Below are 19,633 nucleotides of genomic sequence, written 5' to 3'. Positions count from 1 at the left end.
AGAACGGAGGAGGTAGGGAGAACGTGACTACCGGCATCCGGGGAAGCGAACGACGTGCACTCGGTCAAGCAGCTCGGAAGGACGACGGCTCGGCAGACGGGAGTGACAGCGGGAAAACGCAAACGCACAATTAATCAATTAGGTTTTGTTGAAGGGAGGGAGGGGGGATACCCCACGCCTTTCAAATCCTTCAGGCGAGGAAAAACAAATCCAAAAGAAGGGGAATCGAAAAGTGCAGGGGGAGGCAAGAAAGGAAAATACCCGCTGACTTTGAGACAAGGGAGAATAGTAATTAGGGCCTCTTCAGAGAGCTCTGGGCTGCGGTCGAACCATCTGCTGGGCCCACTCTAACAGGGGTTGAGCACCTAGTCTCCGGCACCCCGGGCGGGCGGAGCACGGGAAGGTGACATGGGAGCCAGAATGTGTCCACGGAATGCTGATCAGCGAATAACAAGCCGTGACCCGGGATTACGGCGGGAGGGTACCCGTGGGCGAATCCCACCGCTGTGTGAGTTCCGCTTCATAGAGGAAATAACACAAATAACACAAATAAACACAAATAAAATGACGGAAATGGAAATTAATAAAGTTCTGGAAAATCTTGAAGTGACACCAAGACGCTGACGAGACGACAATCCCCAATTACTTTGAAACAAATCTATTCGTTTGAGGGGTTTGTCGACGATGCAAGGAGAGCCTAAAAAAATCAGAAGGCGGCGCCCCCAGGAAAGTCGAGCAATAACAATCAAAACAGTTTGAGCTGAAACAGACCGAAAAACGATGACATAAGAACAACGCAAATTAGCATGAAAGGCTTTTCTCACAAAATACCATGTTTTCACCTCACTTCCTACCGCGTCCGTATGCTGAAAGCTATCCCCCCCCAGCACAAACACTTTAGAGGGCGGCCATCCACCATCTATGTGGACGGCCGCACGAGGCTACGTCACACGCTCCACGCCCCCACACCTTGTTGAGCGTGTTCAGGGCCTGCTGAGCGGCCAGCAGGGCCGGCTCCGCCTTGGCCAGGTCCCGCTCGCAGTCCCTCTGCTTCCCGGTCACCACCACCGCAAAGTCCGCCACCTTGGCCTCCTCCTCGTCCGCCACGGCCTTCTCCCGGGACACCTTCTCCGTCTCGACGCCCACCACCTGACAGGGGGGAGACGCGACGGTTTAGTTCACCGAAAGGCTCCATACCACCTAGGTCTCTCGGGGATAAGTTAGGGAAATCTGTCTCTCATTCTCTCTCAGCTTTCCTTCTCTGTTTACAGCTCTTGCTCGCTCTCCCAAGCTTCCTTCTTGCTCTCTCTTTCTTACTCTCAAGCTCTCTCTTGCTCTCTCTCTTAAGCTATCTCTCTCTCTCTCTCTCTCTCTCTCTCTCTCTAACCTCAACTGCAGAAAAATAATTGGTTAAATCCAGCAGATGATTCCTATTTTACACTGCATTTTGAGTTTAGCTCCAGAGTTTTCCTGAGTGACTGAGCTAATGGAGGTTTTCTATTGGACAGGAGCCTGCTAGTCATATATACACTTATTGAAACGTGTCAGAAATTCATAACTTTTCTCTGCCCCCCTGCCAGTGAAACATGGGACTGTACTGAAACGGTGAGCACAAAACAATGACATGCCATATACTATTTGACAATTCTCTGTGTGTACATATGGGGGTCATTAATAATGCATAACCGAAGACCAGCCTGTGTACATAATACATACAGTATTGTATAAACCAGGCATAATGCGGAGAAACCAGGCTGACCCAAAAAGCAAATAGCTGCAGGTCGGTTCTAGGGGGAATAGGGAATAAAATAAAAAAATCAGCGCTATCGTTTTATAAAGACCGTCTCATGGACCGTTTGCTGCCTAATGCAATTAGACTTGGAAGAACGGACATCCATCAGCTGATGCCTTTCAGCAACGGTTAGCGATCGGATACGAGCGGAATAACGGACGCCCTGCGCGACCTCTGCGGTCGACCCGCGCGGGCAACAATGCTGCATGTCTACATGAGGCTCAGCGGGCCGTCGACAGTACATTTCAACACTACGTGCCACATCTCTACTGTGCTACACTGTACATCCATTATACAATCTAGGCTACAACGCTACAGTACATGCTACATTGTTAAAATGTACATCCACTATGCAGCATATGCTACATTGCTACAGCACATTTCCACACTACATGCTAATGTGCTACGATGTACATCCACAATACAGTAATGTAAAATATATGATCCATTGCTACAGTACATGCTACATGCTACAGTACTTTTCCACAGTACATGCTAAAGCACATTTCCACAGTACATGGTACTATGCTGAAATACATTTCCAAAGTACATTGCTACATGCTGCAGTACAGTTCCACAGTACATGCTACTATGCTGAAATACACTTCCAAAGTACATGCTACATGCTACAGTACATTTCCACAGTACATGCTACTACGCTAAAGTACATTTCCACGTGCAAACAGCTCCGCACCTGAATGAGTTTGTCGGCGTCGTCGTTCTTCTGCTTCAGCTCCACCTCCTGGGCGGCCAGCTTGGCCTTCAGGTCGTCCACCTGGGGAGCCATGAAAGGTCAGAGGTCAGTGGTCGGAGGTCAGATCAGGATTGTGGGCAAGACGTACTGGCGAGTGTTCGGGATGAATATGCTTAGTTAGTTAAAGTATTCCCGCCTTCCCTCCAAACTAAACTATTGAAATTAATAACCAGCCGTTGTACAACAATTTTCCAGAGTCTTGCCCTGGTGGGGGTCTCTCTAAAGACGCCTCACATACCCCCGCACCACAGTGGAAGCGTAGGAGAAGGCAATATAAGGAGTAAATGAATGTCATTAAACTGTGGATAATTCTATTTCTGTCAGATGAAATGGTGTAAGTAGCAATTAGTGTGTAAATCATGGGTCCAAATGAATCTATGGCCATCTCCTAATTGCATCTCTGGCATGGATTATTTTGTTGCTGTTTTGGTTGTTGTTGTTTACGTCATTGCTTGTTAGTTATATCATCTGGAGATGGCAGTTAGTATTAATTGAAAAACGAATTGATGCTATGCTCTTCGGTCAATAAAGAAGAAAAAAGTCTCCAATGCCTCAAAGGAACAATGAGCAGTGTTTGAGGTATAGATATTTTTTTATAATAATTTGTTTGCGTTCATTTTTTGAGACGATAACTGAAAACAATAAATTAGGTTTTCATGATCATTAAATTGAAGCCGACAGAAAGAGGGGGAGGGGTCGTGGGGGATCAATAATATTGCCGTAGATATCAAACTGTTATCAGCGACGCACTCCTACACACGCGCACACACACACACACACACAAATGTAAAAGAAACGCATACATTATTCAGGAACACACACCCACCCACGCATTCACCCATCCACGCACACGCAGCGCGCGCAACCACACACACACACACACACAAAGTGCTGTCGTAAAGACAAATGGAGGCAGTTAGTCGGCCCTCATAACTCCCCACAAATAGGGCGCCACATTTACCACCGACTTCATCGCAACGCGACGCTGGGGAAATAACTAAAAAAGAAATAAATAAATATAAAAAGAAAACCAACAGAGCACTTTAACGCGGCCCGTCTTCCGGCTAATTAACAAACAGGAAATCATGGCCTGAGGGCCCAACCGGTTGTGTTTGAGCGGGGCGGCGCGTGAAAAATGTTCCGGTCTATCGTGGAAAGAGCGCCAAGTGAGCCATCAACGTGATGAATAGGAGACAGGCAGGGGGAGAGAGAGAGAAAGGGTAGGGGGGGGGGGAAGAGAGAGAGAGAGAGAGACAGAGAGACAGAGAGACAGAGAGAGACAGAGACAGAGACAGAGACAGAGACAGAGACGACAGACAGACAGACAGACAGACAGAGACGACAGACAGACAGACAGACAGACAGACAGACAGACAGACAGACAGACAGACAGACAGACAGACAGACAGACAGACAGACAGACAGACAGACAGACAGACAGACAGACAGACAGACAGAGAGAGAGAGAGAGAGAGACAGAGAGAGAGAGAGAGAGAGAGAGAGAGAGAGAGAGAGAGAGAGAGAGAGACAAGGGGGGGTCTGGTGGTGGTGTGACTGCTAAGAGAAGGATAGCAACTAATTGCTGAGAGACACGTGAGAACTGATTCATCTGGGCCACGTTCTCTCTCTCCCTCCCTCCCTCCCTCCCTCTCCCTCCCTCCCTCTCTCCCCCTCTCTCTCTCCCCCTCCCTCTCTCCCTCTCTCCCTCCCCCTCCCTCCCTCTTATCTCTCTCTCTCCATCTTCTGCCTTCAATTCCCCAACCGTGACGGCAGCTCACCTTCGCCCCCAATGTAAAAGAAGGATTGGCAAATGGATGTGTGTGTGTGTGTGTGTGTGTGTGTGTGTGTGTGTGTGTGTGTGTGTGTGTGTGTGTGTGTGTCTGTGTGCGTGTGTCTGTGTGTGTGTGTGTCTGTGTGTGTGTGTCTGTGTGTGTGTGTGTGTCTGTGTGTGTGTGTGTCTGTGTGTGTGTCTGTGTGTGTGTGTGTTTGTGTCTGTCCATCGGTTTATGCATGTGTGTGAGTGGGATATACGGAAAATAAAAGGTTTATACGATTTCCAAGAAAAAGCACCAAAGGTTCACTCCTCCATCCTCTCCCAGGTCAAGCCTCTTACGGGTTCACCTGGAACGTATACATAACGTATACATTGATTCACCTGGAACGTATACATAACGTATACATTGATTCACCTGGAACGTCGCAGGGCCTCAGCCCTCCCTGTGACGGCTTCATGAACGCAACAAAGAGACATCTGGCTGGGTTTGTGTTTTGGGGTTTCCAGTCGTTATCCCGGAGAACAAAAGCAAACTGGAAGCCGTGCGTCTCCTTTAATACACGCGAGGCGCGCTGAGTGTCGACTCGTTTGGAGATTTGTTTAGAGATTAGGGAGCGCTCTCAACGTACACCTACCTCAAGTGATTAGCGTCAGGAAGGGAACAGCTCAGAGTTGTTTGTGTGTGCGTCTTGGTGTCTGCATATGTGTGTGTGTGTGTGCGCATTGGTGTGTGTGTTTGTGCGCGTATTGGTGTGTGTGTGTGTGCGTATTGGTGTGTGTGTGTGCGCGTGTGTGTTCGTGCGTGCGTGCGTGTGAGATAGACATTCCTCGCTAGCTACCCATAAGCACAACTACTTTACAAATGACGCTCTCTCACTTTAGCTGCGCTCAGGCTCCTTAGCGGTATTTTAATCATTGTGATCGACTCTGTACTTAAGGCTAGCGACTGCTGCGTTGAGGGGAACCTATATTCACGCGTGTCCCGCTGTTAATGTGTTACCGGGACTGCTCAGTGTTCACTGGGGCCTGTGCTCCCGGGTGCAAACCGCCTGCTCTACGGGACATCACGGCTTAGACTGAGGCGAAACACGACGCTTTGGTCGCCACTTCGACCAGGGTGCCCAGGAGAAGAGGAAACTCTTCTGACGGTCGATGACTCATCCTTACAGATGTAAGGGTGTGTGTGTGTGTGTGTGTGTGTGTGTGTGTGTGTGTGTGTGTGTGTGTGTGTGTGTGTGTGTGTGTTAGTGTTACTCTTAGGGGGATTCTATTCCTAATTGCGTGGGCTGCCAAACAACGAGAGATGTCTGTATATAAGGGAGCAAAAAAAGGCCTGTGTGTGCTTGCATAAGTGTAAGGTGTGTGTGTGTGTGTTTTTATGTATGTGCGTATTGCCGGGAATAGTTTTTTGTGTTTTTATTCTAAAGTTAAACCACTGCAATTAGGATAGCTTCCATGACAGGCCCTTCTGTTGTGTTATTAGCACACGTATCGACGGGAATAGGTGTGGATAACAATTACCATACCAACGCCACAGATCGGAGGAGGCAGCAGACCTTACTTCTTAAACATTGTTATGTGACATGCGAACACAACAACAACAACAGCAACCGCAACACAACACACAGAGTCACACGTCTAATTGGGCGTATGTTCGGGAACAGATTGTTCGACGCGGAGCTCCAAAGGCGAGCGTACCGCTTTGAAGGGATTGGTAGGATAGGAGGAAGGTAGATGTAGACTAACGAGCTGTAGGAGGTCATTAACAAGCTTAACGGAGATGCTCTGAAGGCGGGAATCGGGCTTGGATTAAAGATCTACAGACACAAAGCGACCGATCCCTCAGACGATTTTCATTCTTTGATTACGCGCAACCGTCTTCAATTTGTAAGATCTTCATCCATGTACTCCATAGGTAATACTCTTCCATGTTTAGACTTTGACAACGTATTACGGCATTCAGGGCTCCTTTTTACTCCGTGATACAGCAGAGAAGTGTCGCGGCTCTCAGAACCGGATCTTCTGGGCTTTGATTGGATCGTGCAAAAGCACGCGGAAAACAAGATCCCTGGGACTGACCATCAGTTAGAACAAATGTACGCTCGCGCACTCCGAGACACAAGATTACAGTTCTCTGTCTATTGGTTGTGCAGATAATCCCCCCCCCCCCCCCCCCCCCCTTCCCGCTTCAATTATTATTAATTGGCCGCATGTCTCTCGAGAAGGGGATTTTTTAATCATCGTATCAGATGAAGGGAGTTCTACGTTTGTTTCATGTAAACTGATTTATGGCTGCGCTGTTGTTATTTGGATTTTGGCAGTCTGTAAAATATGTAAATAAGGTCAAAAAAGAAAACATGTATCATACACATAATATATATATCAAAAAAGAAAGAATTATATTTTAAAATCTCAAAGGAACGACCTGATTAAAAAAACCTTAAAATAAGCAGAATGAACCGAAAGGAAAACAGTGTGGAGGAGGAATGTGAGCAGGTGTGGGGTACGGGGTCAGGGGTCACCTGGGCGGAGGTGCTGTTGAGCTTCTCCAGGCCGTTCTCCAGACGCTCCATCTTCATGCGCAGGTCCTTGCTCTTCTGGTCCAGCAGGCTGCGGTACAGCTTGATCTGCTCCAGGAAGGACTTGGGCGTGGTGTAGTTGTAGCGACGCTCGTCCGCCAGGTATTCCTTGGACATGTTGTTGACGCTCACGTGGACAAACGCCATGAACTTGCTCACCGACTCCTTCAGGTCGGGCTGGGACGAGGGGGGAACAAGAGGTCGGGTGACGGAGGATTCTGTAAGCAGCAAGCTAAAAGCGCCGTGAACCTGGTTCTTTTTTATTTCGTTTTTTTGTATTTGTTTCGACAAATCACGGTGCTGGAAGCAGTAAAGTGTTATCGGTTATCTCCAAGTGCCTAACAGGCAAACAGCGAGGCATAAACAACGGAATCACTGTTGAAGAGGGTCTTTAACAACACGGTGTTGACTGGCCACTGTATGAATACACAAATTATAATCCACTTCCGAAGGCTTCATCAGTTCGCGTGAATGACTTTCCCTCCGCTAGAATATCTCAAAACAGGACACAAGGTGGGACTCTGCCCCCTCTCAATTTTGCCTTTGCGGCCCAGGTTCTGCGCCGCGTCCCCCCAGTAGTTCTGCTACACACACAGCAGGACTGCTGGATCCTGGATAACAGAAAGACTAAACGCCTCGCCCGTGATACAAAGAGCGGCTGTTGGCCAGGAAGCGGTTCCCGCCCACAGGTTTTGCCCTTCCGCTCAGCTTTCCCCGTGTTGAAACTTTCTGCGGCAGCCGCTTTTGAAAACGCCGGGCCCTTCACACCGCCGCGCTGACCCCTCCGGCGGTGAGGTGGTTATCAGGGCGTTCGCCGCGCGGCGGTGCGCAAGCACCATACGGCGGAGCTCTCCTTAAAACATATTTTTTGTTTACATTTCCTTCAGCCTCCCAGCTGGCGAACACGCTCCTTGGACCAGTTATTTTCGCACTTCATTAGAAGAAGGCTCGCTTGGTGATGAGGGAGCCACATAACCTTACTGTGTGATTGACATGGGCGCACCATGATCCAAGATGGAAACGACATCTTTTACTAAAAGCTTTCAAAATCAGCTTGTCATCCGCTGCGTAGGGGTTTCACATCGCCAGAGGAAGAGCTTCTTAAGCCCCATCTCAGGGGTCACACTCCGGGCTACACTCTTGTTACACACACCACGGGTTTTCTGTGCTTGTGACATTTGGAATTATATTTTCAGAGTGCCGAGTGAGAAACATCATTTGAGTGGGTGGCTCTATTTGTGTGTCTGTGTGCGTGTGTATGTGTCTGCGTCTATGAGTGTGTCACTGTGTGCTTGTGCGTGTAAATGTATGTGATCCTTTCTATTTGTGTGTATATGGGTGTGCTTATGCACGTGTGTGCGTATGCACGTGTTCGTACGTGTATGTCTGTAACTGTGTATGTCTGTAACTGTGTATGTCTGTAACTGTGTGTGTGCGTGTGTGTGTGTGTGTGTGAGCATGAGTCTGTGTGTATTTGTGCGTGTATATGTGTATGAGTGCCCGTGTGTTGGCGCGTGCATGCGTGCGTGCGTCCGCTCCATATCCCTAGCCCTTCTGTCCTCACCTCGATGTTCTCCACCTCCTGCAGGAAGCGGAGGCTGACGGACTCCAGCGCCTCCTTTGGCCACTCGTGGAACCAGTCGATGGCCGTGCAGTTGACCACCGCTGGGAACTTCCTGCTACGCAAACGCAGCTTACTGCCCACCGGGGAGAAGCATAGAGCCACCTGGGACACGCACACGAACACACACACACGCACACGCACACACACACACACATAAATACACACCTTCAGCAGAATCTCAGGAGCAAGGTGAACTAAGGTGAAACCAGTCCTTCGCAGGCTGGCAGATGTTCAGGTTTACTTCATTTGATGGGCTTTTTACGTGCCTTTACGGACAGGAGAGCGGAGAGAGACAGGTCACGTGGGGTGAAATGGAGAGTCAATTGCACGGAGCAGGGTCAGAATCAAACCAGGGTTGCTCCGAGGCGAGGCCAGTATGAGTGTGGTTGGTCGAGACACCCATCCTCCCCATATTTCCGTTTTGCATGGATCTACGTCTTTGCACTTTGCAAAATGGGTGTCATCCAATAAGCAGTCTAAATGAACTGTAACCGAACAATGATGCCGCTCTCATTAACATCGAATGACCCATTTATTTCTGATCCCACTCTGCCAACGCTAGGTTACCATGCGTTTTATGTCCATGACTTGCAAATGTCACAAAGAAAAAAACAAAACATAGGGATCCAACGTTAAAATGTCCGACTGCAGTACTGAACACCGGCTCTGGCAGAGCACATAATGAAGTCTTTAAGGCTCTGACGGAGATAATGCATTTGGGGGATTTCTCAGCACTGAGTAGCCTGGCCCAAAGCGTTGCCGTTGGAGATCCAAGACAGCTACCACCAGCTACCAGTGTGTGTGTGGGGAGGATGGGGGTTTATTCAGGACCATCTGCCCGGTGTTGTTAGGGAGAACATCCCTTGATTTGCTCGGACAGCAGGATACAATGAGAGAGAGAGGGAGAGAAGAGAGAGAGAGATGAAGAGAGAGGGAGACAGAGAGGGGAGATGAAAATAGGGAGAAAGAGGGGGACATAGAGGGTAGGAGAAAGAGACAGAGACAGAGACAGAGAGGTTTGGTGATGATGTGATGAAGAGAGAGGGAGAGAAAGGGAAACAAAGAGAGAGAGAGAGAGAGATAGGAGAGATGAAGAGAGAGGAAGACGGAGAGAAAAGAGAGAGAGAGAGATAGGGAGAGAGGGAGACGGAGAGAGGAGAGATGAAGAGAGAGGGAGACGGAGAGAGGAGAGATGAAGAGAGAGGGAGACAGAGGGAGGAGACAGAGCTATTGTCTTCATAAGTAAAGGAGATGACCTCCTCTCCCCGGTGAGGCTTGCTCTGACAGGAGGCGGGGACGTGACATAAGACATGTGGCTGGCCACACCATATGAAAGATGGCCCTAAACCCACCTCCCCCCAACACTCTCCACCCATAGCATCCATCACCCCCAGCCCCACCAGCCACCCTCCCCCCCTCCCACCCAGGAGAGAGAACGAATCAGCGGCAGGTGGGTGAGTGCTTCTCCGCGCAGCCCCGGGTAATCTGCCCACAGCGGCCATTTGTTCCGTGACCATCTCCAGCGCCCGCCTCTAAACTGATACAAGCATTCATCTTCAGCCGCGCCAGGAAACGGGAGCTGTCCGGTGGGGGCTGTCCGGTGGGGGCGGGGCTGTCCGGAGGGGGCTGTCCGGAGGGGGCGGGGCTGTCCGGTGGGGGCTGTCCGGAGGGGCGGGGCCGCGGTCGGGAGGCTACCGGTTCAGGACAATTCCCGGCAGGAACGTTTGCAATGTCCTTTATGAATACTCAGGCTCTTGCTCTTGTCGCTTGTGCTTTCAATTTACGTTACCTCAATGTTTACCGGCACAACTCAACTTTATATTTATCATATTTAGAATTTTGATTTGTTGTTGTACCTTCATACAAGCCCTTTGTTTCAAACCACCAGGATACATGTGCCTTGTTCCATTTATAAACACTTCTTGGAATACGGCTAGTGTTTAGTCTTCATTTTAATTATGGATATATTGTTGTGCAAGTCTTGTCATATTTTTTTTACCTTATTTGTGATTCTTTTTAGTAATCTAATTGCTTTTTTCTTCCCTCAGAAGTTCTGGTTTGCAATATGACAAGGAGTTTCACATATAGCACTTGACTTTTATTTCACAGTTAAACAATAAATGTTAGATTTTTGGTTTTATAAACTAGTAATATATATTGTTTGTTCTTATCAAAATAATTATGTACTGAATATGTCATATACAAATGAATATGAATATATGTGTATATAACATGCAGAAAATATTGATAATATTAGACAAAATCTAAAATCCATTAATAATAAGTATCTCGCTATCTTAAGAGTTGATCAACCCGTCTATAAAATATGTATTCTGGAGAGATGAAACGGCAAAACATCTCCTTGGGACCCACTCAACATGCCGGGACATCAGCTTCAGGGGCATAAACAGAACAAAAACAAAACAAAAACACCCACTACCTCCCCCAACGCTATCTTGCACACACACGCGCACACACACACACACACAGACACACACACACACACACACGCGTGTGTGTGTGTGTGTGTCTCACCTTCCGCTCGGCCTCACCTTGAGCTGGCGTCGGACGCGGTTGATGAAGAACCTCCAGCAGTTGTCCCTCGAGTCCATCACCCCTGACGACCGCACCTCGGGGCGCACGGCGCTCACCACCGCCTCCGCCTCCTCGTCCGGGAACAGGTCGGGGATCTCACCTGTGAGGAGGAGCAGGACGGGACGCCCGGTCAGGGGGACGAGAACACAACCAGTGGCCGGAGAGACGAGAACCAAGAGCCAACGCCCGCTCAGGGGGACGAGAACACATAGATCACAACATGTGGCTAGGGAGACGAGAACAGAGATCACATCGCTGGGTCAGGGGGGACGGGAACACAGAACATGATGGTCGCTCAGGGGACGAGAACACAGAACATAACGCAGACACAACATGTGGCGAGGGAGACGAGAACACAGAACATGACGCTCGCTCAGGGGGACGAGAACACGGACACAACATGTGACTAGGGAGAACAGAACGCAGAACCAAACACTCGCTCAGGGGGACACGAACACAGACACAACATGTGACGAGGGAGAATAGAACACAGAAGCAAAAGCTCGCTCAGGGGGACCAGAACACAGATTCCATCGCTCAGTTGATGCTTAATGCTGCATACTTTAAAGTAAATTAAGGGTTAATTAATGTTCCCTTATGTTAAGCGTTGCCAATAGTAACATAATGATGTTGTTCCTGTCAACGCAGCCCTGCGGGCTCCCAGGGTGAATAGAGATGATCATTTACGAGGATGATTTATTTGGGGGATTTTTAAATGCTCAGTAGTGTTTGTATATAAATAAGTAATAAGATTGCTTGACGTTACCCATTACTGGGTAATGATCAAATTGAATCTACCCAAAACAATACAAAAAATATATACTTTTACTTTATTTACTGAATGTATAACTAATCTCCTTCAGATTTTTTTAAGGGATATCATAGCCTTTGACCTATAAATATAATGCAGGTTAGGTCCCTTAAAACCACAACACAGTTATAGTGAGTGTGAATATAAACACTGGAAGTACTGGAAGCAATTAAAAGCCTGCAAGCAGGGTGGTTCCAACAAGGTCATCCAGGGTCACACAACCACACAGCCACCACCGATTTCAATCGGAGGAGTTTCCTGACCCCAGGCTGATTGGCCCTGAGATGACTCCCCTGACCCCAGCCTGATTGGCCCTGGAGGAGAGTCACCTGACGCCAGCCTGATTGGCCTGGAGGAGAGTCACCTGACGCCAGCCTGATTGGCCGGGAGGGTAGTCACCTGACGCCAGCAGATCGTTGACCAGGACGAGGAACTTCTCGTCGGACACCTGGGCGTCGGTCATCAGGAGCACCGTGCCGATGTTCTTAACGCCCGCTTTGAGGTAGAGGGAGGCCAGGTCGATCTGAGGGGGAGAGAGAGAGAGAGTGATGTAGAGAGAGAGCGATGTAGAGAGAGAGCGATGTAGAGAGAGAGAGAGAGAGAGAGAGAGAGAGAGAGAGAGAGAGAGAGAGAGAGAAAGAGAAAATAAAAGAGAGAGAGCGATTTAGAGAGAGAGAGAGCGATGTAGAGAGAGAGCGATGTGTAGAGAGAGAGAGAGAGAGCGATGTGTAGAGAGAGAGAGAGAGAGCGATGTGTAGAGAGAGAGAGAGAGCGATGTGTAGAGAGAGAGAGAGAGCGATGTGTAGAGAGAGAGAGAGCGATGTGTAGAGAGAGAGAGAGAGCGATGTGTAGAGAGAGAGAGAGAGAGAGAGAGAGAGAGAGAGAGAGCGAGAGCCAGAGCGAGAGCGAGAGAGAATAAAAGAGAAAATAAAAGAGAGAGAGCGATTTAGAGAGAGAGAGAGCGATGTAGAGAGAGAGCGATGTAGAGAGAGAGTGATGTAGAGAGAGAGCGATGTAGAGAGCGATGTAGAGAGAGAGAGAGAGAAATTGACAGAGGGATTGAGAAAGGGAGAGGGGTAAGGGAGAGAGAAAGAGAGCGAGAGAGGGTGAGAGAGGGATAAAGACCTGTGTTAGACCTTCAGCTGTTACTGCATTAGACAACGTGTTTAGCTTCCTGTTGCCGGAGCACAGTGATGCATGGGGGATTAAAACAATGGTATCCTTTATTTCCCCTGGTGAAACTCTGTGACCTTACAACCACACCTCCCTGCTCAGCTCAAACTAATAAAGACTTTGTTTGCGGGGCCAATATTTCAAATTATCTGTCGGTAATCATTTTAAATGACATCCCGCTGGTGTGAGGCTGGCGACATATCACTGTCTGCAGGTGTCCCGAACACATACTGTACACAATATTGATTTGTGTGTGGGGTTGTATATGTGTCTGTGTGCATCTATTTTGTGTGTGTGTCTTGTGTGCGCGTATGCTTGTATGTTGGTGTGTGCGTGTGTGTATATGCTTTTATATATATGTGGGTGTGTGTATATGCTTTTATGTATATATGTGTGTGTGTGTGTGTGTGTGTGTGTGTGTGTGTGTGTGTGTGTGTGTGTGTGTGTGTGTGTGTATGCTTTTATGTGCGTGTGTGTGTGCTTTTATGTGCGTATGCTTTTATGTGCGTGTGTGTGTGTGTGTGCTTTTATGTGCGTGTGTGTGCTTTTATGTGTGCGTGCGTGCGTGCGCGTGTGCATGTGTGTACCTTCAGGTCCGGGATGCCGTAGCCTTTCCTCAGGGTGATCTGGAACACCTCCAGATTGGCAATGAAGGCGGCCAATCGGGTGAGGCTCTGCTTGCCGCTCCCGCCCACGCCCACCAATAGGGCGTTTCCGCGAGGTGACTCCAAGATGCGGTTTATCCGACAGCTACAAACAAAGAAGGTGATTCTTATCCTTATCGGTATATTTTTGTTACACATACGCTTCCTAACTGCGTCGGTTGAATTGCTAGGTCCATCTTTTAACGCAAAAAGATGTAGACTTATTCGAACCCCCCTTGCCCAAGGACAGCGTTGGTAGAATAGGAGCCCAGAAACCCCAGTCTCTACCGAAGGCCCTCCTCTGCTCATGGCTTCACTCGATACAAGAGGTTCTCCATGGGTGCTGAAGGTTGGTACTTTAAAAGGGAACCAAGAAGGAACTGAAACGTTTTAAAATGCGGCCTTTTCTTTTTTTAACTTCTAGCTTGTCTTTAAGGCCATTGGTTGGGCTGGAATGTTGAAGGGGTTTGTGTTTTGCATTCAATAGAAGGACAATGGAGCCAAATTATAAAACGGCATCATCATCATCATCATCTGAATCAAAAATAATAATACATGAAAAAAATAAAAATAATAATAATCATATGAAACTGGATCTGAGACCAATGATAATTTGCATTAACTGCGCTCCGCCCCTTACATGTGGGCCATGGCGTCCTCGAACAGCACCAGGTTGAGGGCGGCGTTGACCTCGTTGTAGCCCTCCATCACCTCCATGAGGATCTTATTCAGGTCGACCCAGGACTCCACGGCCAGGTAGCAGGGCTCGCCGTGGCCCTTGGCGAAGTGGCAGTACAGGTTCATCTGCTGGGCCTGCTCCAGAGTCTCGTCTGCGTCCTACGGTGGGGGGGGAGACAGACCAGTGACTCACTACTGGTGTCCGGGCTCCAGTACATGGAGAAATAAACGCAGTGGAGTTGTCCCTCGAAAAATAGACCACAACAAGGCCGGCGCAACACACAACACGCGTGCAACACACAAACACACATACTCGTCTCACGACATATGAACACACACGCACACGAGAATACACAACAACCCAGCGACCCTCAAAAATAGCACACAATGACCCACACCCACACAAAAGTCAACAGTCCGCCCGAAAGCAAAACACAAATGCCTGAACACACACGCACAAGCACACACACACACACACACACACAGAGACACAGGGCTGAATGTTCCTGCCAGCAGAACGGGAGCCCTCAGCCTAAACAGTGGGGACAAGGACACAGCTGGGCTTGCAGCAGGTTGGGCTGACCTAGATCGTGTTCTTGCCCTGGCATTTCATTGCGCCCCGCCCAACCCCATCACAGTGTCAACAGAGCACTCTAAAACAGAGCCAGACCGCCCGACACACTGGGCCGGAGACGGGGCCCGTTTGCATTCGTCACGACTCGTCTGGTGGTGAATCCAGTGCGTTAATGTCCTCCATTTTACTTGGGTTTGAGTCTGTTTTCGGAGCGGAGGACGGCGTTCCGGCGCACCGACATTGTGTGGCCGGCAGGGGAGAGCCTTCTGTCAGGGCCGGCCGTGTGTTGTCGGCACGAGCCCCCCGAACCGAGTGACAGGACAACCAGTGTGTGTTCTCCCCAAACGGGTGGGGGACGCGCTGTCTGTCAGGAGGACTTTACTATAACTCGGTGTAAAGCACGGTGTAGCACTTAATCCTCTCTCTCTCTCTCTCTCTCTCTCTCTCTCTCTCTCTCTCTCTCTCTCTCTCTCTCTCTCTCTCTCTCTCTCTCTCTCTCTCTCTCTCTCTCTCTCTCTCTCTCTCTCTCTCTCTCTCATTGCAGCGAAGGCCAACGAGCTGCGGCAGAGCTGGTGTGGACGGGGGGGGGGGGGGGAGGATGTAGTGCAGACGGATCGGGAAGAGGCCTGAGTTGTATGGGTGAGTGAGCCGGAGGAGGGATGGAGAGGGGAGGAGAGGGGAGGAGGGGTGAGGAGGGGTGGTCAGAGAACCATTAAAATGTGTTCCAATTTGCTGGGTTGACGGTGCAGGCCATGACAGCCTACTGCCCCGGACGGACGGGCAAACACACACACACACACACACACACACACACACTGGCATAGATACATACATACACATTGGCACAAACCTACACACACACACACACACAGGCAATTACACACAAACATGGGCACAGACACTTCCACACACGCAGAAACACACACATGGGCATCCACACATACATCCACACACACCAACAGGCATACACACACCCACACACACAGGCACGAACACAAACACACACACTGGTAAATACACACACACACACACACACACATGCACACACACACAAAAACCGGCATTCACATACACAAATGGACACACACACTCACTTATTAGTATTCCATCCCCCCCCCCCCCCCCCGGCCCTCTTAACCACTTCCCTCCGCTCCTCTGCTCTCCTGCTGCCCGGGACCACTGATGGGGATGGGGGGGCTGCCCCTAATGATTTTACTGCTCCCTCCTTTCTTCCTCTACTGGGGGCTTTATTTGGGGAGGTTGTGTGTGGGCGAAGGGGGGGGGGGGGGGGGGGTTCTCACACTCCATCGCCCCCTGCATAGCCCTTCGACCTTGCACCAATCGGATGAACCTGGTATAAAACTAAAAAATAAGGAAATGTTTGGTTCTTTTGGGGGGGGGCTCACTTCGTATAACTTCTTGGCGGTGTCAGTCTGGAGCTTGTTGAAGGCCTGGATGTCCTGCTCGTCCGTCAGCTTGTCCCGGTACACCCTGCTGGACTCGTGGAGGTAGACCTTCAGCAGGTCCATGGAGCTCTTCAGACACTCGCTGGTGCAGAAGAGGATGCCCTGGACACACACACACACACACACACACACACACACACACACACACACACACACACACACACACACACACACACACACACACACACACACACACACACACACACACACACAGAGAGAATGGCGTCAACAATGAATATTGTCTAACTCAACCAATAGGACTGAGTTAAATAAAGTTAATCTGCCCTATTACCACATTATAACACTTTATAGCTTCACTTTTCATGTTAGTACATTGACATTTGTAATGCACTACATTATAGATTGACTTTATAAAAGCTTTACCATTATTAATTTGCCTCTTATGTTATTATACTTTTGTGCATGGTAATGTACATTTACTGTCACAACAGAGAGAGAGAGGAGGCGAGAGAGAGCAAGAGCGAGAAGGAGAGCTAGAGAGAGAGAGCAAGAGGGAGAGAAAGAGAGCGAGAGAGAGAGCAAGAGGGAGAGAAAGAGAGCGAGAGAGAGAGCAAGAGGGAGAGAAAGAGAGCGAGAGAGAGAGCAAGAGGGAGAGAAAGAGAGCGAGAGAGAGAGCAAGAGGGAGAGAGAGCAAGAGAGAGCAAGAGGGATAGAGAGCGAGAGAGAGCGAGAGAGAGAGAGCAAGAGGGAGAGAGAGAGAGAGAGAGAGAGCAAGAGGGACAGGGAGCAAGAGAGAGCAAGAGGGATAGAGAGCGAGAGAGAGCAAGAGCGAGAGAGAGGGATAGAGCAAGAGGGAGAGCGAGAGCGAGAGATAGAGCAAGAGGGAGAGCGAGAGCCAGAGACAAAAGGGAAGCTCTGGGACATGTGAAGTGTCACAGCTTCAGAGGCAGAGCGGGTGGATCTGGGCGAGCGCTTGCAGCGTGACATTCTTCCCTTCTGACCCAAACCGCCGGCGGGGGTTGAGAACACAGCAGGGCGGTTCACATCTCGCGCCTATAAAACATCTGTAACACCAACAACAACAACAACGACAGTCTGTAGTGTTTCTCTCGCTGAGGCTGCTGCGACAGGCGGGAGGCCGCTCCTTCAACAACCCCCTTCAGAAGAAACCTCCTTCAATGCCGGAACGTTCTGTTTTCTTCGAACGCCCGGCCGCCACTTCTGTACTCGCTGTAACCGAGGCTGTTAACTGGAGGGAAATGCCTTTAAGGCGGGATAAGAATATAAAACTGGCCAATACGGTACCAGGTAGCGTCAGCCCCTCCCCTTCACCGCCCGGGTAAAATGTCTGCCCATTATAAATAAGTTATATTTAAAATAAAAATATAACAGAAAAGAACCTCGACCCTCTGCAAGCCAGAGCAGGAAGTGTTTGATTTAGTTTTGACGTGAGCAATCAAACAAGTCATTGCTCAGTCATTGAGAAAATTGTTTCCAAAAGAAAGCCTCACTTTGTCTGTCTGATCTTGATTGCGATATGTCCTTTAGACTAAGTGCAACTTCAACCTCGCTAGGAAATACATAATCACGAAAGGCAAACACTTCCTCACTGTCTGCTCAACCGTGACGATTCGACACGTGTTGCATGATGGGATACTCTGACGACAAGCTAAAACGTATAATCAGGGAAAATAATAACTGTGAAAAAGAGGCCTGTCCCTGAGCAGACAAGCATTGTATTATGGGATGCTCAGTGATTAATTAATGCATCTCCCATGGCGGCGTGCCGTGTGTAGGAGGCGGCAGCAGCAGCTACTTGACGGTGTTTTCCTACACTGGGGCCACAGTAGCCAGAGCCTGTGGTTGATGAGGTGCGACTATCCTTGCTTCCCACGCCCCGATGGGATGGATGGGAGGGAGCCCGGCAGAGGTGTATCACCGCCTCCCCCGTCCCTCCGCTCCCACCCTCCTCCCCCTCCCTCCCTCCCGTCTCACCCCAGAGGCACTGTTGCGGGCTAACAGATGTTACGCGTTTCCCAGCCGAATAACTTATCCTGATCAACAAGCATCAGTGCCCGTGGCTAGAGATGGCGGAAGGAGGGGTGTGTGTGTGTGTGTGTGTGTGTGTGTGTGTGTGTGTGTGTGTTAACGTAAGGACGAGGGTGGTTCAGTCAGCAGCCCCCCCCTGCCGCCCCTCCTCCCAGATGATTGTTGTGTAATGGGGCAGATGGTGCAGGTGTGTGTCCTTGTGTGTGTGCGTGTCTGCGTACTTGCTTCTGTTTGCTTGCGGGTTTAGGTTTGTGCGTGTGCTTGTATGTTTGTATGTATGTATGTATGTATGTATGTATGTATGTATGTATGTATGTATGTATGTATGTATGTATGTATGTATGTATGTATGTATGTATGTATGTATGTATGTATGTATGTATGTATGTGTGTATGTATGTATGTGTGCATGTGTGTATGTGTGTGTGTGAGATAGAGATGCAAATGTGTGTGTGTGTTTTATGTGTGCGTGAGATAGAGATGCAAGTGTGTGTTCGGTTGTGCGTGCATGCTTGTATGCATTGGGCGCACGGGATAGGACATTAAAACATGCGGCAAGGTTAGGATCGCTCGCTGCTGGGAAACTGATCCTGAGAGAGTTGAACGCTGCTCCTTCACAGCCTCCTTGTTATCCTGGTCGGCCAAAGACTACATTTTTGCACATTTTCTTTTCCATTTCTCTACTGCCTAATGGCCTTAAATCAAAGCACCGAATACTGCTCGAGTGTGAGTGTGTGCGCGTGTGCAGGTGAGAGACAAAGAGAGCGGGAGAGAGAGCGTGTGTGTGTGTGCGTGCATGTCTGAATGTCTGTGTGAATGTGTAGGTGTTTAGGTGTGCGTGTGTGAGAGAGTGTGTCTGCGTGTGTGCGTGCGTATCCGTAGACGGAAACGACTCATCATTATCCAAACCCCTCCACTTCACTATCACACTTTTAATCCGTGGATTTTTAATTACACCGTATTGATCGTGAACATCGGCACCGGCTCCAATCTGCCGGCCCTGTGTAATCAGACGGCGGCTGCAGACGACCACACCCCCCTGAAACAACTTCCGATGAAAGTCTTGATACGGGCAACTTTCTGTGTTGTTTCCCCTCCCCTTCAAGCCCGCAACCACCGCCATCCCATCTCAGCCCTTTGACGGCAGTCGTGTGTGTGT

At 49.3% G+C, this 19,633-nt stretch overlaps 1 protein-coding gene across 1 annotated transcript in view; it reads right to left on the bottom strand.

Moving 5' to 3' along the window:
• Positions 1-19,633, bottom strand: part of dnah9 (dynein, axonemal, heavy chain 9) — a 112,057-nt gene that overhangs the window by 25,737 nt on the left and 66,687 nt on the right. Inside the window, exons 49-57 of the mRNA XM_056577776.1 lie at positions 16,405-16,566; positions 14,387-14,583; positions 13,690-13,852; positions 12,329-12,452; positions 11,076-11,218; positions 8,464-8,625; positions 6,843-7,076; positions 2,487-2,567; positions 970-1,149 (exon numbers count right to left, since the gene is read on the bottom strand). Of these exons, the coding sequence (XP_056433751.1) occupies positions 970-1,149; positions 2,487-2,567; positions 6,843-7,076; positions 8,464-8,625; positions 11,076-11,218; positions 12,329-12,452; positions 13,690-13,852; positions 14,387-14,583; positions 16,405-16,566 (1,446 nt within the window). The remainder of the gene's footprint in view (positions 1-969; positions 1,150-2,486; positions 2,568-6,842; positions 7,077-8,463; positions 8,626-11,075; positions 11,219-12,328; positions 12,453-13,689; positions 13,853-14,386; positions 14,584-16,404; positions 16,567-19,633) is intronic.

The sequence above is a fragment of the Gadus chalcogrammus genome, chromosome 18, assembly GCF_026213295.1.
Source record: "Gadus chalcogrammus isolate NIFS_2021 chromosome 18, NIFS_Gcha_1.0, whole genome shotgun sequence".
Lineage (NCBI taxonomy): Eukaryota > Metazoa > Chordata > Actinopteri > Gadiformes > Gadidae > Gadus > Gadus chalcogrammus.
Note: the sequence above shows the minus strand (reverse complement) of the source record. Positions and strands in the feature narration are given on the sequence as shown.